Genomic DNA, 26,649 nt, shown 5'->3' on the forward strand with positions numbered 1-26,649 from the left:
ATCGCTTCTGTATTTTCAGTGGGGAGGCGCATATGCAAATAGGACATTAATGCTATCAGAAAAATTTCATTATATGATATGATAAAACTGCATTCACAACTTGATATTTATGAAAATATTTTTGGCGGGAATGACGGCACCGCCACGTAATTTGAATTCATTAATTTCTCTCAACAATAATAAAAGTTCTTTTTTTGAGGTTTTGGCGTAGCATTGTCTTTTGCGTTTTCATTTCCAAACGTAAGGTGTGAGGGGAACGAAAAATAATAAAACCATGAAATACGTTATCCCAAAAGTTTCGGGCCGAGTTTGACGTGAATGGTTCCGAGGAGAGAGATGCCTTCGCTTGGCCATAAAGGTATTTATTTACTAGTACCGAAGTTTGAACCAACTAAAATCAGCGCACCATTGGTCGAGTGGGAGTTTGGAAACAGTTTACCATAGCCACGGACAGTTATAACGAAAACATCAACGCTGAAGGCGATTAAATGACGTATGACATCGAATCTTCCGCCTACTCAAATTCCGCGGCCATGTCGAAATCGATTTTTCCCCAGCAGAGCCAAGAGTCATCACCAGACTTCCCCGCCGGAGGGAGGGGCAAAGGGGGGGGGTTAGTTCATCCTACTCCGTGGTTTGTTTACGTTCATCCTACACCGCGCGAATTTTGAATTCCAAACCATATTGTTTCCGTGGCACTTGTTTCCTGCTTTTGTAATAATCAGCTGTTATGTCAACAGTAAAATCCATGAGATTTCGAATCTGGATAACTATAAATAACTTCCAGGGCTTAAATGAAGTCTTCCATTTGAAAACATACCGCAATAACCACTTTTCTTATTGTTCATTGAAGGATCAAATTTTTGTCATTCATATGGATCAAATAGATGGGAATTCATTAAATAGCAAAATAAGTAGGCTTACCTATAGAGAACTGCTGTCAAATAACAATATAAACACTAGGAAAGGTCCAAGAAATAGTCCCGTTTTCTATTTCATATGTAAACGGTCACAGAAAACGAATTCTTAATTTTATCGAATCCTATTGTAAATAGCTTTCTTATGCTTCGGATTAACCTCACTTTTGATGGAACGAGGCCAAAATTTCTTTTACACAGTTTTTGCAATAAAATCTATTTTTTATACACTTTTGAAAATTACTTTGCAAACAAGTATGGACACTCGTTCTGAACTGTTAGCTTAAATAAAAACGAACTAATCTATCTAGGCCTACACGAGATAAAATTAAAAAATAGCAATGCCATCTAATATCCTTTCAACAAATTGTCATACTGTTAGTTTCTTAGGTAATTCTAAGCCGTTTCTTAAAATTCTGCCTTCACCAGAACTATGGCAATTGAGAGTTGGTCGATGGTTGAACACAAACTTTGATTAGGCTAGTCGTCTTGAAAATCCTGTTTCGCTGCTTTTTAAACCCATTAGCAAAACTAGCTTAAATTTCAAAAACTCCCTAAAATAGTATCAAATGCTGCAAAATAATTCCTTGATAAAACCTAGTTAAAACGATAAAAGATTTACTTCTGGGCCTTTGCCTTCGACAATCATTTGAGAAACATCACTCACTTCCCTGTTGCGGATGTTCATGAGCCATACGGAGGGTTGCCAGTAAAGCCCGCTCAATTCAATCCTCGATAGTTGCCGAACTACTTAGATTTGTGCTGGAACGGGACCTTGCACTTCAGCAGCCCGTAAAATTGCCGAACAATTATATCGTTACTTATAGCGTTTCTTCGCCTACTTACTAAAAAGTATTTTATTCATTAACTTACAAGCCTGAACTTACTTATTGTGAGTTGCACCCATAATAATGAAATTGGATGAATGCCATGTGCAAAGAGGAATAGCAAACTCGTAAGTGATGATATCTCCTATAACATTTATAACTGCACCCTCTGATAACTCGACGCGTTACAAACCCTTTTAGACTGCTTCCTTAATTACTTGACATCAACTACGGAAGTGTCTGAAGCAGTAATGAAATTATTTTTGGTTACGAAAAAGTAATGCAAGCTCTAGTGACAAAGCCGTATTTGTTTGCAGGAAGTATTTTAAGTTTGTGACAAACTGGTTTTTGTTTAGACAAAGTAATTAAGTTTCATGGCCAAGAATGCATTTTCTTTAGATAATGTAATGAAAATTTTCCAGCGACGAAGAGTTGGCACGACACCCTCAACCCAAACGTTTTGTTTTAAGAAAGTATGCTGTACAGAAGTGTGAAACATCACACATGACGACATGCAAGGAATGAAAGTTAAAATCTGCTTTCGGAAAGGAAATGAAAGCTAACAGCAGGGGGCGCCATGCCCATGGTGCACGGGGGGATCCGGGCCCCGCCAAAATTTTGGTGTAAGGCAATATACTTGAGAAACGCCAAACCCTTTCACTGTCAATTTCACCTTTAGGTTAAGAAGAACAGTAACTCTTTCAATCTGGGCCGTGTTCAAGTTTGCTCGCCTTGACGACAAAAGAAAAAAAAAACTCCCCGCTACATGAGATTTACAACTGCAAGGTGTCGCTGCTATTCAGGAGTTCAAGCTCGTGAGGGAGATCTGTGATTCAGCATATTTTATGCACTGTTATGCACATCGACTGAATCTTGTTGACACATGTTCAAAAGACACATCAATTCGAAACTTTTTTGGCGTGGTGCAAAGTCTTTATGCTTTTATTGTGGGCTCTACAAAGCGACATGCAGTCTCCAATGTAATACGTGACCAGATCATTTCAGAAGCTGAGAGGAAGGAAGAATCAGACTATGTTGGAACGGGCAGCAAAAGTTTGCATTCACTGTCCACGACACGGTGGTCAACTCGCTTTGACAATTGCAGAGCTCTAGCAGGAAATATTACTGGAGTTGTGAAAACCTTGAATACAACCATGCAGGATTCAAGTTATGACCGCCAGACAGGTGGTGAAGCAGTATCTCTCCTAAGAGCAATTGATTCTGAATTTTGTTTGACTTTGACAGTATTGACTGATCTTTTGAAGCTGTCTCACATTGTATCAAAGAATCTACAAAGTAAAACTCTTAACATCGCTGCAGTATCTATTCAAGTACAACACTGATTTCAGAGATCAGCCAGAAGATATCTGATGAACAGTTCGAAGAGTACTGGAATCTGCCTACCACAATGGTCATTTCAACTGAAGTTGAATTGATTTTAAAACGTCCCAGGAAAACATCAAGGGTTTTGGATGAGAATGCACAGAATGAAACAATACTGGATAGCAAATCAAAAATCAAGATAAATTTCTTTTCTGAAGCAGTCGATCTATTTTCATCTGCCCTGAGAAGCAGGTTCCATTCTGATTTAATATCTCTTCTCACCTAAACTGACTGCCTGCAGAATCCATCCATCACAAAAATTGACAAGATTGAGTAGCTGAGGTCATTTTACCCAAGGGATCTGAATGAAGAAATTGTTTTGGCATACAGGCTATTTTGCAATGCATTCTCCTCATCAGATGAATTGAGGTCATCTCCAGACATTCATGAAATCCACCTGCACATGGTGGAAAATAAAATGTTGGAGCTTCATCCAAATGTTGCGCGAGCATATCTGATGGTGCTAACCTTATCAGTGTCATCGTGCTCATGTGACTGGTCATTCTTTTCCCACAAGTTTGTTAAGAGCCCTTTGAGGAGCACAATGAGTCAGACTCGCCTGAGTCTTAGCAGTTCAAGCTGGAAAAACTAGTCGCAAGATCTACAAAAGTAGTGGACAGATTATGGAACAATGCTTCTAGGCGTTAGGTGATGATGGTATTTCTTTGCATACTTATGAATTATTGATTTATTATTTCTCATCTGAAATTCATCAATAATATTTACAATTCATTGTGTGTGTATCAGCAGCAGGCTCGGTGTGCAACATTTGTGGGTGTGCACAGAAAACTTCAACAACATGGTAATTATGTTCATGACATAATTGGCAAACTAGAACTAATCTGTAATTATACTGTATGTTCATGACATAAAATGGCAAACTAGAACTAATCTGTAATTATACTCTATGTCATTTCCCTATACAGTATGAAAATACATGTAATTACTCCACAATCTCTAGTATCTTCCCTGTCAACAGGCCCAGGGGCCCCCAAATTTTGCCATAGCAAGACGCCCTTGGCTAACAGTATGGTATACATTTGCAACCAGTAAAATGGAAAGAGAGAAAGGTATTCGCAGCCCTGCTTTTATACGAAAAAAAAAAATAATATCAGGAACCTCTACAGTTGATTAGTCGAAAACTATGTGAAATGAAAATGGGAAATGCACGCCTAGGCATCTCGTCCCTCTCTCCATATCAGCGCTGAAAATAAGGTACAAACTCCGTAGCCTACATTCCTACCCATGCCGTTTCTTAGGACTTTGACCCCTCAGGCCCGACAACTTCCACTTAAACCTTTCGCGCACGCGCATGAAGGTCAGAATCCAGAAGTTAAAATACAGCTGTGATCGATGCCTTCATAAAAGTTCAGCCTGACTGTGCATCTGAGCCAGGCAGAAAAAGCAAGCCATCTTGAAATGCTTATTTCGATTTATTTCAATATAATAAATACTTGGTTTGCATCATAACCTTACTTTTGGTCACATCTGCTTATATTGTGGAATCTCTCACGTAATTCTGCAGGTTCTCTTCATTATCCCCAATCAGTACTGTATCATGTGCAAACTATTCCACGCTCTATTCACGATCCGTTTTCGTATCTTACAATTATGCATCTACACCTATTTCTCTTTCTCTGACTTCTCGCATCACCCCATCCATAACGACATGAAGCAACCAAAGGGATGTAACACAACCCTCCCTCTCCCCAATTTTCATATTAGACCAGTATTCTCCTCACTCCAAATTCTAACCCACATTTTACTTTCATCTTACAAACTTTCTATTGCCCTAAACAACTTATCTTCTACACCATACATCTTCAACACTCTCTTCATAGCATTTATCAGTTCCATCACAAACTTTCTTTAGAAACTATTTACTGGCTGACACTTAGTCCAAACACACCCTCTTCTCCAATCAAACCTTTAACCATCTACTTTCTTTCTCAATCAAATTCCTAGTACAGAATATCCCTGGTATACTATGTAATGTTATGTGCTATAATTCTTAGTCTCCTTTGTCACCCTTACCCCACAAAAGGGATTAATCAATGCATGCGCCCATTCCTTCTGAAGCTTTCCCTCATCCAGACATTTTATATACTCTAGTGAACAGCTCAGTACAATTCCCACAACCATAATACAGCATCCTGCTTGTAATCCCATGTGTCTTTCTTTCTTTAACCTCTTGACTGCACTCTTACTTCCACTCTCACTTCGTTTATCTCTGCCTCTCATCTCTCTTCGACATTCAACAAAGTCTCAAAATATTCACTATACCAACCAAGGCCTATACCTTTCTCACACATTATTTCTCCACTTGCATCTTTTCTTATGAGAACTTAATTCTTCCTAAAATTCTAGTGCACCTCCTCCCACACTGGGGCCCTTGGGCTTGTAGAACTCTTTTCTAAAATTCTAAAAAAAAAAAGGTTGTAGCTTGGCATACAATAATAATAATAATAATAATAATAATAATAATAATAATAATAATAATAATAATAATAATAATAATAATATCAACCTCATCTCGACTTTCTTATCCATCCTCTTGTACGCCTATATAGGGTCTTCCCTAAAGATTCATCTTGCACCACGAAATATTTGACAACTAAACTTTTCACTTCCTCTTTCCACCCTCCTAAAACCACACTTGCTCACTTCTGACTGACCCCATTCTGGAATTTTTCACTCTTCATATTTTCCTTCAGCTTCTGTGTCTTTAGCTTTACCATACTTTCATCCACTTTCTTCATATATACTCTTTTTTTCTGTCATAGTCACTTGTCTCATATTACAATTATACAGGTTTCAGGTTCATTCCGTCTTCCCCAGCTCAAACTCCCTTCTACCTTAACATTTGCTTCAATCAAATAACGATCAGCCATACCTCCAGACACCCTACTTCTCACCAAGGCATCAATCAACTCACTCTTCTTCTCTGCATTAACAAAATGTAACAAACTCTACCCACCCGTTTTATCTTGACAAAACTAATTCTAAAAATTTATCTTTAGAAAATTTTATTTGCAACAATTAGGCCGATTTCCAAACATTTCCACAACACTATTTCATTCTTATTTACTCTAAGAACGCCATATCTTCCTACAACGCCCTCATACACATTATCAATTGAGAGAGAATGTCCAGGAAATACGTATAGTGTATGTTGCTGAAAGCAATATAAATATTAAAACCCTGAAAACTATGATACCGGTAATTCACATCAAGGATTTTATTGTACTAGGCTACTATAGTTACCTTGAATGATTTAACTGCCTCGTGATTTTTACTGGAAAGAGAAATTAACCTGAGGAAACCAGTTATCTTAAAATATTTTGATACCAACCAATTTTTATAAAAAGCCTCAAGAAGGAACGCCGTTTGATCCTATGAAAGCTAGTTCATTGCAAAGTAGCTGTTTTATGCTAATCCTAACGTATGGGCAGGTACTGCAAAATACGGGCCTATATTTAACGACAGTCTTTACTCAAATACCAGCACGCAACTAACCTAACCTAGGAGCACAACATCCGACTTGTAGTAGTCTACAGGCTTCGTCCAGCCTGGCCCAACCCCACCCGTTGACCGTTATGGCAGATGTAAAAATAGCCAATTGTATTTCTATTACCCCTGTAGATTCATCGCTGCTAGTTAGTGATAATCCAGAGGTCCACATCAGGTCTCTTTACTATCCTACAACAATTTAAAGCAAGGGCCTGCATGATAAGTCTGCAAATGCAAAGCAACCAACTTATATGTCAACACATGCTATAGCGATTTATATGACTTACTGGTACACCAGTCATGTAAAAAAAATAATAGCAATGTCAAAATAACTATAGTTGCATAGTACTACTTTATATACATTTATATATAATATTGGTAAACAGATATTGAAAATCATATTATTTTGCTCTGCATTTTCTTTTTTAAGTATTTGCAACATTTTACGGTGTTCATTCTCGTCAATAATGTTACACAAAAATAAATACATCCGATATATAATGGGTTTATACAGCTAGATACGTATTAATTTAACATCTATATTTTCCTACAGTAAATCTATGTCGTGATATATTCCGTACATAGGTCATCCAAGGATACAACGAAACAATGAGCGAATTTCCAAGCTCCTAGTTATGAAAAACAGAATGGCAATGACGAACTCGAAAGCCTTGTAGCCTACGCTAATACATAATTGCCTAAAATACAGGTCCCCAAGAAACTTGCCTCGAATTCAAAAGCAACAAGTAAAAAATACGCCGAAGTTTCTTCGACGCAATAGAGTCCTCTGTACAGCTGCTGCAGCGTATAATTGAGCCCACCGAAAACAGATCTATCTTTCAGTGGTCTTGGTATAATGCTGTGTGAGCTGCGGCCATTTAAACTTTAATCACCGTCCGGTGGTGTCCTATCCTATATCGTTGCCAAATGCACGATTATGGCTAACTTTAATCTTAAAAAAAACAAAAAAAAAACAAAAACACTGAGGCTAGTGGGCTGCAATTTGGTATGTTTGATGACAGGAAGGGTGGATGATCAACATGCCAATTTGAGGCCCTCTAGCCTCAGCAGTTTTAAGATCTGCGGGCGGAACGAAAAAGTGCGGACGGACAGACAAAGCCGGCAAAACAGTTTTCGTTTTAGAAACCTAAAAATGGATTGAGGTCCTCTACTCACCTGTACATAAAGTGCTTCCATTCTATCTGCAATAAGATCACTTTGACTTGGTTAAGTGGCGAAATGATTAACACCTGATGCCAACGACGATCAAAACTAAACACCACTAAATGCGGGCACATCAGGTAAACACTATAACGAGTCAACGAACTGTGGCTGAATTTTGAAAATAATAGAAGGGATGATGGAATATGTATATAATTAAGAGAACGACAGGATAAGGATGGGTTCCAACAAGGTTTAAGGAGAAATTACTGCGTGCCCACCCGGCAACGACATTCACGCGTATAATGGAAAATTTCACTTGTCTTTAGCGGCCGAAACAACTTCTCGAACGATTGTTATAAATGTTAAAGTAACCACTTTGTCTCATACTGAACCGTATATAGAAATGGACAGCGAACGGACATTCTGTCTAAGGAAAGTTGCCTCTGGAATTTTAATATTAATAACAAGTTTTTTATTTCCTCTTTACTTCCTTTCTATTACTATTAGCCTGCACCTGCCCGATATGGGGCTGAAGTGGTTAATGTGGATTTGTTGCCGTGTTACGAGTATAAGGTCAGCCATGGGAGTGCCAAATGTTTATTTTTGACTGTTGCAATTTCTTTGTATATCTTTTAAAAACGTTGTCAATTTTCTTCGCATGTTTTATAATATTTTCACCACGCTTGTATTTCCTCTTCCTATATAATGATGCTCTTCATTGCCTATGACTTCACGATTGGAATTCCTTTGTACAGAGTCAGTGATGCTCTATCAGTAAATTTTTTTCCTTTTCTGAAATACAAAAAGTATTACTGGGAAATGTTATCAAGACCGTCTATAGTCGAGGTATCTCTGTCTTTACATAACGTTCTGATATCTGCATTCAGTACTTGAGGCTGTATCAATTCACTTACCACAAGATTACAAATAAGTTATTTTCAGTTGCGTCAAAATCAGAACTGCAACACTTGTTATAATTTAACCGGGATAATTAAAAGCTTTTTATCACAAAACTTTTATTGTAACAAACAAGATCAAACAATATTATGGAATGTTAAAGCTAAAACAGCTATGTTAAACACAGTACTGTTGGAGTGCAAAGTTTGGTAATTACACATTTATGAAATTCAGTCACGTGTGTTACAGTAATAAGGCTTCAATCATTACAATAATAATGCTGGTAATGAAAATGAGTTTCGATACATTTTCAGTGTAAAAATAAAAAGAAACCACTGGATTATCAAACGTACTCATTATTTATGGTGAACTAATGCAATTGACCCCTTACCCTTCTCCTGAACTGACCTCTTCTTGCGCACCTACCTCTCACACAAGCTACATTTACAGGATCGAAAATTTGACCTCGTTTGCATCTCCAAGAATACATTTCCCACTGGCCTCCCTCTAGCACACACTCGTGGAATACAAAGCATCGGTCTGGGTCCGGTACCAGACCTCGCTCAAAGCAGACTGGATGAGGAGGTGGCAGAGAGGGCGTTCCCTCGGAGAGAGTGTGGAGGGCTTCCTGTACCTCAGGGGTTATGGTTTCTTCTAGCCCTGCTGGGCGGTGGGGTTGGACAGCACTTGACACTGATCCTGGGACATCAAAAGTTTGGTGGCCTTGAATATTTCGGTCTTCAGTTTGGAAATTTGGTGATTCTGTAGGGTTAAATTCATCAGGCTGTTCAGTTTCAGTAAATTGGACAGGAGGCTGACCTTGATCCTTGTGTTCAAAAGCTCCCTGGCTTTCAAAAACTGCAGTGCTTGGAGAATGACTTTCACTTTGAACTGGCAATCTTTCATTTACCTGGATTTCACTGGGCCCCTGATTAGAGAACTGAGTTCGCACATTGTTTTGGAAATGAGGTTGAACTGGATCTTGGAAATGTGTTTCCACCGGATTCTGGAAATGAGGCTGACCGTGGTTTAGGAACTGCTGTTGATCAGGATTTTCGAACTGAGGTCTACCTGGGATATTCGGTAATGGCTGTTCATCACTAAAGAACTGTGTTTGACCTGGATTTTGGAAGTGGGATTCAGGATTCAAGAATGGGGGAGGACCCTGGTTTTGTAAAATAGGTTGTCTCTGATCATGGAATAGAGAATCATCCTGGAAAAGGGTGGGTCTTGGTGGTTGTCTGGTGTCTTGACTAACAAACTGTTGCCCGAAGAACTGAGAACCTGGCTCTTGCTGCACTGTGAAGGCAGGTCTTCTTTCACTTATAACAGGAGACGTTCCAAACACTTGTCCTTGCGCCTGGAATTGGGAAGATGCTAAAGTTTGATCTTGAAGCTGGAATGGAGAATGAATGTTAGAAAACTGCTCCTGTTCACTGGGTAAGTTCCCATCAATAAACTGAGGAGGTCTTCTTCGTGTATGGAAACTTGGTCTCGGGTTCTGGTTCTGAATAAAGGGTCTCTGACCCCGTATCTGCAGATTTTCAGGAGCAATCGTTTCACCTTGGAACTGATCCTGGCCCTGAAAACTTGAAGTTCTTAAAGGTTGCCCCACGACATTTTGAGGCTCTGTGGTAGCAATTCGCCTGTTACCTAACCTAATGGGGTGTGGCACTCTAGGTTCATGTTCAGAGAGAGGTGGATTAAGGAAATTTGGCACTTCGCCCTCACGTTGCTTACGGGTTTCATCGGGCACAATTAACTGAGGTTTGGGTACTCTTGATGACGCTTCTTCGTGCTTGGTGGGTAGTTCTCCTTCTGTGCCTGAATGTGACTGCTGTATGGGTGTAGGAGTGGGTTGAAAGACTACCCTATCTGCGACCTGAGGGGTTACAACCGGCAACTGTTCCACTGGACGTGACTGAAACTGCAGCAGTTGCTCGGGAGCAAAGGTTGTTTGGAAAACTTCACCAGCAGGACCAAGGACAGTTACTGCCCCTATGAAATCTTCATTGTTGTCTTCTTCAGTCACGGGCTGCATTTTCAATAAGAAGACATTATATTTTTATTGTTATATGCAACTATGCTCAACCGTACTTCAATATCCACTTGAGACAAAGTATTTGAATAAAGCCATTTTACAAAATTCATGATATCCATCAAACACTCTTAATTAAGTCTTTTCTTATTCATACTGTAAAAACAGTTAATAGAAGTACACCCAGCACATGCATTCTCATTCTGACAAAGAAGATCAGTAATTTATCAACTATAAGCGCAAAGGCTAAAATACATGCGGATTCTTAAATTTTATGCAATTACAGCATGATTAATTAGCTCCAAGATATATGTCCCTAAGATCTCTTACTAATAGGACTCTGATGTTATTAAATTATATTCTGACCAAGTAATTCTCTCTCCTGCTGTCTCCTCCTACATCTAACCTAATCTAACCTAGACAGCAGTAAATGAAGTCACTTCCATAGGTGAACATGCATGCCATGCAAATTTTTCCTCTTTTGTTATCTGCAAATATTAGCAACAATGCATGTTACTGCAGTAAAGCACCATGAAACAAAAACTGAAAACCTTATTAGAGAAACATTAAATTAGACTGTAGAAAGGAAATGGATTTAAAAATTAGAGATCAAAGGTCAGGCAAACACACTCCAGTAACGACAGGGCCACAACTTTGCTCATATGCAAAGACGTAACAGAAATTAAGACTTAAAACAGAATATACGAAGGCAAAAGAGTTTTTCTGATGACATGCACACGTCCGGGAAAAATCTGAAGTTGTTTTTCGATGAGCACTCTTAGGAATTGAATATAGAAGAAAGAATTGAGGCCAAAGGCCAAGCACTGGGATCTAAGAGGTCATTCTGCGCTGAAACGGAAACTGACAGTAAAAGGTCTGAAAGTTGTAACAGGAGGAAAACCTCGCAGCTGCACAATGAATCAATTGTTAGGAGAGGGTGGAAAGTTAGATGGAAGAAAGAGAATATGAAAGGAGGTACAGTAAAGGGAACAAACGGGCTTGCAGCTAGGGGCCGAAGGCACACTGCAAAGAACCTTAAGTAATGCCTACAGTGCACCGCATGAGGTACACCGACGGCACTTCCCGCCCCCCCCGCCTACGGGGAGAGCACTCTTATGTGACTCATTTATATAAACTGGTACTGTGACCATCAGTACCAGATGTATGTTTGCAGCCATAAATAATTTGGACTAAAATGTGATCTTGAAAACGGAAAGTACTTGTATCCCACCGAATTCTTTTATTTCACTTCTACCTCTCCTTACAATACTGTACAGGTTAGGGCGAGTCAATTACATTTTTAAAACAAAAAATCTTTAAAGAAATCTTTTGTATCCAAATAGGCAAGAATGTTTTGGTTTTACTGATTTTACTATCAAATAATTACAATAACGTTTCATTAGTAACAGTTACTGAATATACCGTAACTATTGATGTTACCCAAAATGAAATGAAGTCTGATTTGAGCTGGAAATCTCTAGGCAGAATTGTCTCATCAAGGGCCACAAGGAAATCCCATAATTCAAGAGCATTTCTTCATCATTATTTATGCTCGTTGCCAATTATTACTCATGTGTATTTTCTCCCAGAAAAAATGCACGCTACAGTGCTGTTTTCGGCTAAACGACACGCAACCGTCCTTTGGACTATACATTTACGAAATTAATTCCTGGCAAAGAATGAGAATCCTTTTAACACGGAAAAGAATATGAATGTTTTATAGTTTTTTTACACTTCTCTGTTTTTTCATTGCTAGTATAATGTGTTAACTGACTTCATATTGTGGAGATTATTGTGAATACCACAAGGATGCCTGTGGCAAATTAACTTTACTAGAAACGATATATCCATCGCACAGAGGGATCAAGATATTTAAGGTGTATGCCCAGTCACAGGGGCTACAGAGGCCATTCAGTATCTGTTTATTACCTTCTCATTCATAAGTTTTCTGATATTCTCTCAAAAATTATGACTCTCTTTTCGCATATTTATACGAAATCAATTTGTGCTATATTGACAAACTGCACTTTATGAATGAAATGATTCAAGGACAAGCTATGGCGACTGGAATCTTTAAAGCAAAACTTTCTTCATATAGACAGATTACTGGTGACTGATAGGTATTTTTCATGTTTCTCAGCTTTTCCTTAATATACATAACGCCTCGCCTCTGTTCTTGAATAACTGCAACCTTTTTTTAATTTTTTTTTTATTGTTTTAATTACCGTTTCGGTCAGCAACCGCCCCTTCGTTCCCAAAGATAACTAAAAAACACACCATCCTTGCAATGTCCTATACATTCATACAGTAATAAACCCTCAATCAGTGTTTAACGAATCTTCAATCGCAAAGAATGCTTCAACTGGACTGTATATATTTAAAATTCAAAGAAAGAAATGTTAATAAAAGTAAACTCTTGCCTAGAACTTGCCTGACCTAGAGATTAATCTCTGGCGCCGTCGTGTGGTCGAATCTTTGCGTTGTCTGTACAAGATATATCACCAATCTTTAATCATCAATCTACCCATACTTTGCATTCGAATCTTCCATAACTATACCGCCTCTATGTAGTGCTAGATATGCAGGTAGCTCTACCAGTCGTTTATTTTCTTCCGTGAGATTGAATACCACACAACTTTATAGAAGTTTTACGCCTGTTGTGACTCAAATGTGAAATGATCTTTCTGTCCTGTAGTTCAACCGTTGTAACTTCAGGTGCAAGTGCTTTTTGTTGAGCAGGCTGAATTGAGTCTCTCTTCATAGGTTATTTGTTTTATGTCTTGTATTTTACTTTGTTACTTATCGGTTTTGTTCTATTATTTCTCTCTCATAGTTTATTCTTTATTTCTCAATTTCCTTTTCTGTAATGGGCTTCTTTCCCAAATAGGGGCATGGGCGTATACCCCTTTTCTTTCACAACTAGCTTGCAGCTTGGCGTGTAATAATAATAATAATAATAATAATAATAATAATAATAATAATAATAATAATACGTTTCGAATGTTTTGCCAAAAGTGTGGATAGGGTTTACAGTGGAATGAAGCAATATGAAAACAAACTAACTGAAGTTTATGTTGTCTGGACATTTTCTGCCTCGTGTTTCAGTTACCAGTGGAAATGACTGCAACAAGAAAGGAATTATGCTTTACGACAGTGAAATCTAAATGTCAGTTTTCACAACATTAAATTTAATTTCCTACTGTTTCTGTGTGTTGAAAAAGTCCATGCATACCACAGAAGTTTAGGAGATACTAAGAAGTGCAAAGACGTTCTCGGCATCCATAAATAGATTATGAGCGCTGTAAAAATGGACACCGGAAAATGACAATGAAAAGACAACTTATCTGTTTGAACATGCAACCCAAAACTGTAAAGAAAAATTACTCCTACGAATAGTGTGGAAACTCCTGGCCTTGACTATGAAGAAGAGATATGTGTGTACATTAAACTGTTACAGAAAGTTGTAATGAATTTAATACCTTATGCTAAGAAATTCACAATCTCATGAAAAACAGTTTGTGTAATAAAAATCCACAAATATATAGTCAACTATATTACTATTTAAAATACAAAAACAAAGACTTTCAGGTGTTCGAAAGTCTTTACTTTTGTATTTTAAATAGTAATATAGCTTAACATATAATTGTGGATTTTTATTAATTTTTTATATTAAAACATCATTAGTACCCACTGCCACCTACCATGGTTACTTTTAAGACCACCACCACCACCACTTTTGACCAGGTGGGGCGCCTCACCAGCGCCCCGCCCACCATGCTGCCCCCAACACCGTTGCCGAAAGGATGCCCACCAGGAAGAACCTGCTCATGGAACCCACCGTGAAAGTGCTGGAACCCGACCCCGCATTGATGGTTCCTTTCCAGAGGTCCGAGTATTCGCTATTGTTGGCCAGCTGGTACTCGAAGTCAATTGGACGGAAGAGATCGAGGCGATGGCTGCGTAATAATAATAATAATAATAATAATAATAATAATAATAATAATAATAATAATAATGGTCTTGTTTCACCCCAAAATGCAAATACGTTGGAGACAAGGAAACAGTAAGGAGATGGCAAAATGATAATAATAATAATAATAATAATAATAATAATAATAATAATAATAATAATAATAATAATAATAATAAGAAGAAGAAGAAGAAGAAGAAGAAGAAGAAGAAGAAGAAGAAGAAGAAGAAGAAGAAGAAGAAGAGGAAGGTCTTTCTTTAGCTCACGCCTAATACAAGGAAATTACGTCAGGATAGTTTGTGGGTAGCCTATGGTATTTTTATTACTATTATATATTTGAAAAGGTCACGATATTGCATAACAAGCTTCCCCTTTGTGAAAAAGGATATAAAATAGAAACAGGTAGAACTGAACATATAAAATAACAATAAATGAGACTGAAAATTATTAATTACCCGTGAATAACAATAAGCAAACCTGAATGTGTAAAAATAGATAAATAAATAAATAAATTAGTAAGGATATGAAACTCGAACTTAAGACTATAAAAACCATATGGTAGAGAGGCTATAGCGCAGCCAGTGCTTGAAAACATCAGTTATATGGTCACCAACTAGTGTAAGGCACTGAATATTGGCATGATTACAGGTGACATATAGCAGCAGAGATTTTCCAATCAGTTATGCAGAGTATAACTAAAGGCGTGAGATGGTGAGCGCCCCAACTGCACACGATACGCCATCAACAAACGCAGTCATTCGTGATACGAGACATAATTATGTATATATACACAAATATATATATATATATATATATATTATATATATTCAAGAAAGGCTTGAGTACGCACCTTTAAACAGCCACCACTAGGCTATCTTCTATTCATGAAGACAGATAATCAAAGAATAGCAATGTAAAGACTAGGAGCTACTGACTACCATCGAAAAAACGTGCGAAAAGATTCATAAACTTACAAATCTGGAGCTGGGTAATCGGGGTCATCATAAGGTGCAGGGTACAGGGACTGGTATTCTCGCTGGTCGTCGACGCCATGGATGGCATAGGCGTTCATTCTGCTCACTTTGGGAGGGAAATAGTCAGGAGGAATCATGGCAGAACCCCTCCATGTGCCCTGGAAGAAATTTGACCACGAATAACATAATGATCGTGATTAGGGAGGAGGCCTATTCTGAGGGCAGTAGCGCTGAATATATTAGCTCAGTGGTTCTCAACCTTTTTATTACCACGTCCCCTCTAAGAACTGGTCCTTCCCTCCACGCCCCCCTTGCATCTATGAGTAAAATTCCCTTCCAGATTAGGAGGAAAATAAGAAAAAAGAGAAAGAGAAGGAGTTTCCAGGGACAGGGAGGGAGGTAAATAATTACAAAATAATGGTAAGCCTAGCGACTCTAACTAGAATGGTAGACTATAGGAAACTAACGTTAGAAGGCGATACTTTTTCATTCTTTTTATAAACTTCTGAATATTAGTTCCTCACTCTTGTTAAGAGAAAAACGAATATAATTCTAGAATTTTTAAATTTTCCGTAGGCCTCACGCCTCCTCTGGAAATTGCTGACGCCCCCCTGGGGGGGGCGCCCCCCAGGTTGAGAACCACTGATAATTAGCTGATGAAAAGAAGATTACAAGATGCATAAAAAAAGATTCTACAAATTAAATGCCACAGAAACAGTTATTCATAAACGTCATGAATTGTCATTGTTGTATTTCTGTAATTTCATGCAAGAATGTCATCTCTAGACAATTGTAAACAACATGAAAATAGACTAGAATTATTCAGTACAATTTCAGTAAAGTAAACAATATAAAAGAAGTTTTACACAAACGTTAAATAACTCAAAGATGAAAACACAACACAACTGGTATATTTTCAACATAATCTGCGAGATTCACGCTGACAAACTTACACTTGCTTCGTCCCTCACAGCAAAGTAGTCAAGGGCTAACGAGTGTTTGATGGCATTGCGTGCCCCTTTGAGCATGAGCAAGAGGTGTTCACCCCAAGGACCCAGTTCAACCTCGAGATATTCGTCTTTATCGTTAAGGAAGAACATTTCCACAACTGCAATAGAGATAAGAAAATATATTTATGCGAATATACATAAGTACCCACACTCCTCCATACAATGCATATAATATGAGATGACCAATGAAAATTCCCAGTTGTCGACTTCGTAACCTAATAAAGATCAAGTGGGAAAATAATAACTCTTATTAAAGATCAAGTGGGAGGATTATAACTTCTACGAAAGATCAAGTGGGAGGATTATAACTTCTACAAAAGATCAAGTGGGAGGATTATAACTTCTACAAAAGATCAAGTGAGAGGATTATAACTCCTACAAAAGATCAAGTGGGAAGATTACAACTCCTCTAAAAGATCAAGTGGGAAGATTATAACTTCTACAAAAGATCAAGTGGGAGGATTACAACTTCTACAAATGATCAAGTGGGAGGACTACAACTTCTACAGATGATCAAGTGGGAGTATTATAACTCCTACAAAGATCAAGTGGGAGGATTATAACTCCTACAAAAGATCAAGTGGGAAGATTACAACTCCTACAAATGATCAAGTGGGAGGATTATAACTCCCACAAAAGATCAAGTGGGAAGATTACAACTCCTACAAATGATCGAGTGTGAGGATTATAACTCCTACAAAAGATCAAGTGGGAAGATTACAACTCCTACAAATGATTACGTAGGGGATTAAAAATCCTAAAAAGATCAAGTGAGAAGTTTACATCTTCTACAAATGATCAAGTGGGAGGATTATAACTCATACAAATGGTCAAAGGGGAGGATTATATCTCCTACAAAAGATCAAGTGGGAAGATTACAACTCCTAAATAAGATCAAGTGGGAGGATTATAACTCCTACAAAAGATCAAGTGGGAAGATTACAACTGCTACAAATGATCAAGTGGGAGGATTATAACTCCTACAAAAGATCAAGTGAAAAGATTACAACTGCTACAAATGATCAAGTGGGAGGATTATAACTCCTACAAAAGATCAATTGGGAAGATTACAACTCCTACAAATGATCAAGTAGAGGATTCAAACTCCTAAAAAAAGATCAAGTGGTAAGATTACAACTTCTAAAATGATCAAGTGGGAGGATTATAACTCCTACAAATGATCACGTGGGAGGATTATAACTCCTATAAAAGATCAAATGGGAGGATTATAACTCCTACAAAATATCATGTGAGAGGACCATAACTCCTACAAAAGATCAAGTGGGAAGATTATAACTCTTAGAAAAGATCAAGTGGGAGGATTATAACTCCTACAAAAGATCAAGTGGAAGGATTATAACTCCTACAAAAGATCAAGTGGGAGGATTATAACTCCTACAAAAGATCAAGTGGGAGGATTATAACTCCTACAAAAGATCAAGTGGGAAGATTACAACTCTTACAAATGGTCAAGTGGGAGGATTATAACTCCTACAAAAGATCAATTGGGAAGATTACAACTCCTACAAATGATCAAGTAGATGATTAAAACTCCTAAAAAAGATCAAGTGGGAAGATTACAACTTCTACAAATGGTCAAGTGGGAGGATTATAATTCCTACAAATGATCACGTGGGAGGATTATAACTCCTATAAAAGATCAAATGGGAGGATTATAACTCCTACAAAATATCATGTGAGAGGACTATAACTCCTACAAAAGATCAAGTGGGAAGATTATAACTCTTACAAAAGATCAAGTGGGAGGATTATAACTCCTACAAAAGATCAAGTGGAAGGATTATAACTCCTACAAAAGATCAAGTGGAAGGATTATAACTCCTAAAAAAGATCAAGTGGGAGGATTATAACTCCTACAAAAGATCAAGTGGGAGGATTATAACACCTACAAAAGATCAAGTGGGAGGATTATAACTCCTACAAAAGATCAAGTGGGAGGATTATAACACCTACAAAAGATCAAGTGGGAGGATTATAACTCCTGCAAAATATCATGTGAGAGGACTATAACTCCTACAAAAGATCAAGTGGGAAGATTATAACTCCTACAAAAGATCAAGTGGGAGGATTATAACTCCTACAAAATATCATGTGAGAGGACTATAACTCCTAAAAAAGATCAAGTGGGAGGATTATAACTCCTACAAAAGATCAAGTGGGAGGATTATAACACCTACAAAAGATCCAGTGGGAGGATTATAACTCCTACAAAAGATCAAGTGGGAGGATTATAACACCTACAAAAGATCAAGTGGGAGGATTATAACACCTACAAAAGATCCAGTGGGAGGATTATAACTCCTACAAAAGATCAAGTGGGAGGATTATAACACCTACAAAAGATCAAGTGGGAGGATTATAACACCTACAAAAGATCAAGTGGGAGGATTATAACTCCTACAAAAGATCAAGTGGGAGGATTATAACTCCTAAAAAAGATCATGTGAGAGGATCATAACTCCTACAATAGCCATGTGGCTGAAGAAGAAAAAGAAGCTGCATATATAGGAGAGTGTCACATAAGGACGGGTCAAAGTAATAACTGTAAAAAAAGGGATATTGAGGGGCGATCTTTTGGCCAAAAGCGAACTCGTTCCAAGTCTAAACAACCAAGGAACACTGAAACAGAGTTTTTTAATCAGGCATGAATTTTTAAAATAGGAACACCAACTGTAATTTAGTATGTTAAAAAATATTCAATGCTGAATATTTTCTTTAGCAATAACTTTCCTCGACGTTGTTTGACACTCTTAAAATCCTAAGGACACACTGGCCACAATTTAAAGTTTTGAATTTTACCAAGTTTTCATTCCTGGCTTAAATTATACAATAAAATGTTTGATACTCTTAAAATCCTAAGGACACACTGTCCAAATTTAAAGTTTTGAATTTTACCAAGTTTTAATTCCTGGCTTAAATTATACAATAAAAAAAGAGAGAAAGAAGAATGAAGGTGAAAACTGAAAGATACGGAAATGTCTTAAGTTTTCATTCTGTATAATTTACTCAATTAGGATCCCCACTGTTCGTAAACGTCCACATACCTTCATACTCCCAAAGCCCGTAGTATGGCATTCCTTCCCTGCCATTGGGTGGGCGAGGGTCATTGAAGAATGGAGCTGTAACGTTCATTTCTACTCCGGCCTGAAAATGAATACCCAAGATCGTTAATATTTTCATGGCTGAGTTGGGTGCCTTTGATTAAGCTCGCCCTTATAGCAGCACGGGACCTTGCCTCTCGGTGGACCATGTAATGTTAAGTTCATACATGGAAAAACATACCTGGGGAGGACCTATGGCCTCTGCCCAATTAACAGAAACGATTTTTTTTCTCATGGCAAGAGTAAACTAACAACAAACTTCAGAGGATCAGGTGAGAGTGGCAATGGGCTGCAAAGAGGCTTGAGACGTAACCTAAGGGACATTTTCAAATCTACAGAATAAATTGTGAGTATAATATCCTCTAGAGACTGCACATTAGGTATTCAAATCTCCAAGATTAAATTCTGGTCTTAGAATATTATATTAAAAATAATTTCATTCAGGATTTCCTACATTATGTAGTAACCATTCCAGTTAGCAATTGGGATTTCTACTGTAGGAGCTATTGAGGTGATCGGTTACATGAACTTATATGTGTACCTTTGTTAAGCTTCAACATTAAACTGTTAGTCAATAACCTAAGAATAAGGGTTATATATCTTCTCTCTCTCTCTCTCTCTCTCTCTCTCTCTCTCTCTCTCTCTCTCTCTCTCTCTCTCTCTCTCTCTCTCTCTATATCTCTATATTATATATATATATATATATATATATATATATATATATATATATATATATATATATATTGTATATAATATATATATATATATATATATATATATATATATATATATATACATACAGTATATATAAAATATATATATATATGTATATTATTATATATATATATATATATATATGTATATATATATATATGTAAGCCACAGGAAAAGCTTGAAAAGAAACGACAAAGTGCCAAGTACTTTCGTGTAATTAATTACACGAAAGTACTTGGCACTCTGTCGTTCCTTTTTTCTGAGCATTTCCTATGGCTTCAGCTAATAAACAAAATCACGTGCATATTTTTCTGATTTATTAGTAATAAATACATATATATATATATATATATATATATATATATATATATATATATATATATATATATATATATAAGAGACAAGATATCTAACATGCTGAGTATGTAAAACTATGTTTTACTATGACTAAAGAGAAACAAGACCCTTAATAAGCCTAGAACGTTTCCCGACACTGAATCGGATAAAAAATGATAACTGAATGAGTATGTACTGAATTTTCCAAGCCGAGAAGGAGGAAAATTATTAGAGAAAAATCCTCGAACAAGAGACCTTATTCTAAATACATTTTCTTAAAATGAAAATTTGTAAACTTGCCGTAAATCCCTGTAAGGTAATTTCAACAGGTGCGTGGTCTACGGGGACTCCATTCCAGGCAGTCTGTATTCTGTATCGGAATACTCTGAAAAATTGAAGAAAAAATGAACATCAGGCGTTACAATATCCCATCAAGTTTGTTATAATTGCTGTTCTGTCCAGTGAGGAATCATTTTGGTTTGTCGAATTTAATTTGTATGTACAACTTATCATACTCAAAAACTTCTGATATCCGATCATGATTTAGTTTTACGTATTAATCTAAGATTTAATAGTCAGAGTCTAGTGTATTTAGCTCTATTCAGTCGATGGGCACCGCAGTCCATAAACCTGCCAGTTTCAGTCTTATCTATCAGTCTATCACTGCGTACTCACTACGTCATCATACGCAAGATTCTATCTTGCAGAAATGAAACTTCTAAATGAAATAAGTTACATGGAAGAAAATAAACAATGACTTTCAAAAATTACAATTTCCAAGTGAATCCATCGTAAGATCAACATACATCACACATCTAAAGCTTATTGTAACTTTTAGCAACGCTTATTTCCCTATATACAAAGCAGCATCGATGACCTTACTCGTTGCAACGCCAGTTCATATGTATCAATCAAACTATCAAACTTTTTATACAAGTATGAGGCGTTAATTCTTCATCCCCTTTTATCTGGGCTAATGGCCGCTAAGAGCGAATGGCAACCCCCTCCCTTTCCCCACCATCCTTATCATCCCCCCGAAAAAAAAAAAACTAAGAAGCAGGAAATTCTTGCTTAGAAAAGGAAACACACCCACACGAAGAAAAAAATTACGCAATAAAACTCACCCTTCGATGGCATCCGACCACAGCTCTGACATCTCTGCACTCGACTGATTATGCAGTACTTCAGAAAGGTCGATTTCGTTGAAGTACTCGAGAGCGTGGCTGCCAAGAACCAGGAAATTAAAAAATTAAAAAAAGGAAATGGCAACTTCTGAGAATATTTCGTTTTTCGTTTCTTGTTTGTAATTCTAATGTGACAAATAGTATTAGATGACTCCCTCTCTTCCTCTGAATTATAATCATGTAATATTAAGCAAATATTTCATCTAATTTACAAAGCATGATAATGTAGTCGACCCCCGGTATTCGCGGGGATGTGTGCCACTATCCCCCGCGAATAGCTAAAATCCGCGAATACTTAAAACCTCTCTAAAAATGCTTATATCTGCCTATATTTTGATAGCTCAAAACACCAAAAAACCCTCTTTTCTTATATCTGAATATTTTAATAGTTTTATGACAAATTGTGCATTTAGTCACGAAAATTATGTGAAAATACAGTAATTTGTGAATATTTCTCTATGAAAAATACCACGAACAGGTGAATTTTCCACGAATAATGTCTATATATGTCCCACAGAGAAATCTGCATATCGTGACCCCGCGAATCCGGGTGACCGACCGTTTAATAGTTATTAAAGAAGATGCCACATATATAAACCACATATCAATGTAATAGAACTTATAAATCAAAATGATTATGTACAAGCCATAAATCATGGGAGTATGCGCTCGAGTTATAAATACAGACGATGTAGATACATATTATGAATGAAGATAACAAATGTACAGGGTAGTGCCTGTAAAATTTATAACTCAATACAATATCTGAGTAAGTTTCATCGAAATAGTTTGGGTACCTGTTGTAAAACAATGCAATTCACAGAGAAGCTATGAATAAAAATAGTGTGGGTACACATTATAAATTAAGATAGTATAAATACAAGTTGAAAATTAAGATAGTATAAATACAAGTAATAAATCAAGAAACTTTGAAATACTAGTTTGAAAACAAGAAAATGTACGTATTCGTAACAAATCAAGAGAGATACTAAATACAAGTTATAAATCAAGAGAGATTAAATACAACTTATAAATCAAGAGAGATTAAATAAAAGTTATAAATTAAGAGTTATAAATTTTAAATCCAGACAGTGCACTTACTAGTTATAAATCAAGGGAGACTAAATACAAGTTACAAATCAAGAGAGATTAATAAAAGTTATAAATCAAGAGAATTTAAATGGAAAATTATAAGTCCAGAAAAGTACGAGTCAAACTATGAACCAAGACAAGGAACGTACAAGTCAGGAGCTGTAGCATTTTCAGGAGCAGGGTAGAGGCTTTCATAAACCCTGTTAGGGTCTGATCCGTGTATACCATAAGCGTTAAACTTGGTTACCTGTGGAAACAAAAACAAAAAGTTACACCATTATCAACGTTACTTTAGTAACAGGTATTATAAAAACTTGTAAATGACATCAGATAATAAGGGATAAAAGCTTTATTCATGCTTCAAAAAAATGTTATTTGTCAATTTTGACCTCTGTTTGTAGTCGTCACAGTTTAAATAGTTGCTGTATATTTATGTTCAAAGTTGAAAAGCATAATATCAGTAGATTTTATTTAATATAAAGGAAATCATTAAGGCTTATTGGAGCATTAGAATATATAAAATTTTGACACGGCAAAATTACAGAATTATATATTTTAAAAATTTATATACATAACAATGAATTCAACAAAGTTATCAATGATGAATATCTCATGAAAAAGGTGCTGAAGTTTTATTTAAAACTCATACTTAGTAAAATGGAGACTTTATAAAATATCATCAGAATCACGCTAATCACATTAAATACCTTTTACTATAGGAACAAAGGTAATTTTAGAAGAATATAAATATACTTGTAAAACAGTCTAAATCTCAGGGATCACTTTCCAGAAAATAATACGTACACATTTATATATTATATAAAAACGTTCACGTTTATGATTCTTCTTAATCTAAACCACTTATCCAGCAAATTACACAAATCTTTCACTACAAGCAGTTAAGCAATCCCAATACTTAGCCCTTAAAACCAGTACTTACATTTTTGGGCAGGTATCCTACCGGTATCCTTGCATTACCAATCCACTTATTTCCCGTCCTCGTCGTGTTTACTTCAAGGGGCAAGGAATGACGTATGGCGGCCCTCTGTCCGTTCAGGAGGAGGACAATGTGCTGTCCCCATCTGCATAGGAGGACAAGGAAATGGCACCACTGAACGAACTGTCTAAGAAACACGCAACTTTCACCTTATGAGACTAGGTCCTCGTCACCAAGGGTGTTTTATAATATTAATAATATTCTTAAAAAAATATATATATATATATATATATATATATATATATATATATATATATATATATATATATATATATATATATATATATATATATATATATATATATATATATATATAAATGATGGCAAAAAATTGCTACTTTTCATATTCAAAATGTGAAACAAGGCTGATCGTTTATAGAAAACTGAGATGTGTTTAACTAGATGCAAAACTTTCTTGTATAAGTGAGGCTCTGTATATGCAGTTCAAATTAGCTTGCAATAACAACTGAGTGAACTTAACTTCCATTCTTCTCACTTTACTTTGAAGTAAAGTATGAATTAAATGCATGGTTAATTCAAGTACAGATGCATCACAGTCATTATGTATTCTGTAGAATAGAATATACAGTTTAGGCCAAAGGCCAAGCGCTGGGAACTAAGAAGTCATTCAGCGCTGAAAGAAAAATTGAGAGTAAAAGGCTACAAAAATGTAACAGGATGAAAACTGCGAAGTGTCACATGAAACAATTGATAGAAGAGGGTGGAAAGTAAGAAGGAAGAGAGAATATGAATGGAGGTACAGTAAAAGGAACGAGAGGGGTTGCAGCTAGAGGACGAAGGGCTCTGCAAAGAACCTTAAGTAATGCCTGCAATGCATAACGCGTGAGGTGCACTGACGGCACTGGCCCCTGCGGAGTATGTACTTTGTAACTAGAAAGTAAAATGGCATATTTTATAAGAGGATGACCCACAGTTTTGGAACGCATTAATTATGATTTTGTTCCGACATCAAAATATCTACTATAAGAAACCAAAAGCAAACTTGAAAATCAACACAATTTGCTTTACGTAAACAAAAAATAAAAGTTTTTTCTTAACTAACAATCAAAAAAGGTATGAAAATTACAAATTCTAATTATGTACAGTAAAGAAGCTGACATAAAAACGCAAAACTTCCTCGTTTCGCTTCATCAAGGCGAGTGATTAAAAAAACACGAGCAAGAGTAGAGTGACATGAACAAAACTCTGATTTAAAAGTTACATGAAGAAAAACGGTAAATTGAGCAGAGACCAACTTACGGACAAACTTCCACTTCCAGATATTGGTTGTTGTCGTTCAAGAAGAAAGCTTCCACCACTGTAAGGCAATAATAAACCAAAACGATAATAAAGAGCAAAGATAACCATATCTGTAAATATTCCAGTCATTCTGCTCAGGTGAGTCATTCGGATAAAAATAAAAGAGAATTCTGATCAACGAGTCTAAACTTTTTCTAGAAAATCAAGTATTAATTTTCTTTCTTTCTTCCTGTGCAGTGTCGCTAAATCAATTTTGCTAATCTATATATACTACAATAGAATTACTATTCTCCTGTTAATCTATATACAGTGCATTAGAATTACTATTCCCCTGCTAATCTATATATACTATATTAGAATTACTATTCCCATGCTAATCTATTTACAGTGTATTAGAATTACTATTCTCCTGCTAATCTATATACACTGTATTAGAATTACCATTCTCCTGCTAATCTACGTACATACCTGTATTGGAATTACTATTTTCCTGCTAATCTACATAAACTGTATTACAATTACTATTCTCCTGCTAATCTATATACACTATTATAATTACTATATTCTCCTGCTAATCTATATACCCTGTATTAGAATTACTATTCTGCTGCTAATCTATATACACTGTATTAGAATTACTGCTCTTCTGCTAACCTACAGTATATACACTGTAACAGAATTACTATTCTCTTGCTAATCTACATACACTACATTAGAATGATTATTCTCCTGCTAATCTATATACACTGTATTAGGATTACCATTCCCCTGCTAATCTATATACACTGTATTAGAATTACTATTCTCCTGCTAACCTATAAACACTGTATTAGGATTACCATTCCCCTGCTAATCTATATACACTGTATTAGAATTATTATCCTCCTGCTAACCTATATATACTGTATTAGAATGACTGTTCTGCTAATCCATATACACTGCATTAGAATTACTATTCTCCTGCTAATCTATATACACTCTACTAGAATGACTATTCTCCCGCTAATCTATATACACTGTATTAGAATAACTATTCTCCTGTTAATCTATGTACACTGTACTGTATTATAATAACTATTCTCCTGCTAATCTATATACACTGTATCAGAATTACTATTCCCCTGCTAATCTGTATACACTCTTAGAATTAATATTCCCCTGCTCATCCATATACACTGTATTAGAATTACTATTTCCCTGCAAATCTATATACACTGCATTAGCATTACTATTCCCCTGCTAATCTAGATACAC

General features: G+C 36.3%; 1 protein-coding gene and 1 long non-coding RNA gene across 3 annotated transcripts in view; both read right to left on the reverse strand.

The window, feature by feature from the left end:
* The window catches only part of LOC136828390 (uncharacterized), a 186,772-nt gene extending 178,819 nt beyond the window's left edge, over positions 1–7,953 (reverse strand). The window contains exon 1 of the long non-coding RNA XR_010850027.1: positions 7,814–7,953. This is a non-coding gene — a long non-coding RNA (uncharacterized lncRNA). The remainder of the gene's footprint in view (positions 1–7,813) is intronic.
* An 847-nt stretch (positions 7,954–8,800) lies between these two features.
* The window catches only part of LOC136828393 (uncharacterized), a 76,047-nt gene continuing 58,198 nt past the window's right edge, over positions 8,801–26,649 (reverse strand). For both annotated transcript variants that reach the window (XM_067086416.1, XM_067086417.1), the window contains 10 exons: positions 25,396–25,453; positions 24,079–24,220; positions 23,288–23,385; positions 21,987–22,085; positions 21,163–21,247; positions 19,756–19,855; positions 16,634–16,788; positions 15,681–15,838; positions 14,575–14,692; positions 8,801–10,733 (listed from right to left, as the gene is read on the reverse strand). In XM_067086416.1, the coding sequence (XP_066942517.1) occupies positions 9,069–10,733; positions 14,575–14,692; positions 15,681–15,838; positions 16,634–16,788; positions 19,756–19,855; positions 21,163–21,247; positions 21,987–22,085; positions 23,288–23,385; positions 24,079–24,220; positions 25,396–25,453 (2,678 nt within the window). In that variant the 3' untranslated portion in view covers positions 8,801–9,068. The remainder of the gene's footprint in view (positions 10,734–14,574; positions 14,693–15,680; positions 15,839–16,633; positions 16,789–19,755; positions 19,856–21,162; positions 21,248–21,986; positions 22,086–23,287; positions 23,386–24,078; positions 24,221–25,395; positions 25,454–26,649) is intronic.

Source organism: Macrobrachium rosenbergii, chromosome 42 (assembly GCF_040412425.1).
Source record: "Macrobrachium rosenbergii isolate ZJJX-2024 chromosome 42, ASM4041242v1, whole genome shotgun sequence".
Taxonomy (NCBI): domain Eukaryota; kingdom Metazoa; phylum Arthropoda; class Malacostraca; order Decapoda; family Palaemonidae; genus Macrobrachium; species Macrobrachium rosenbergii.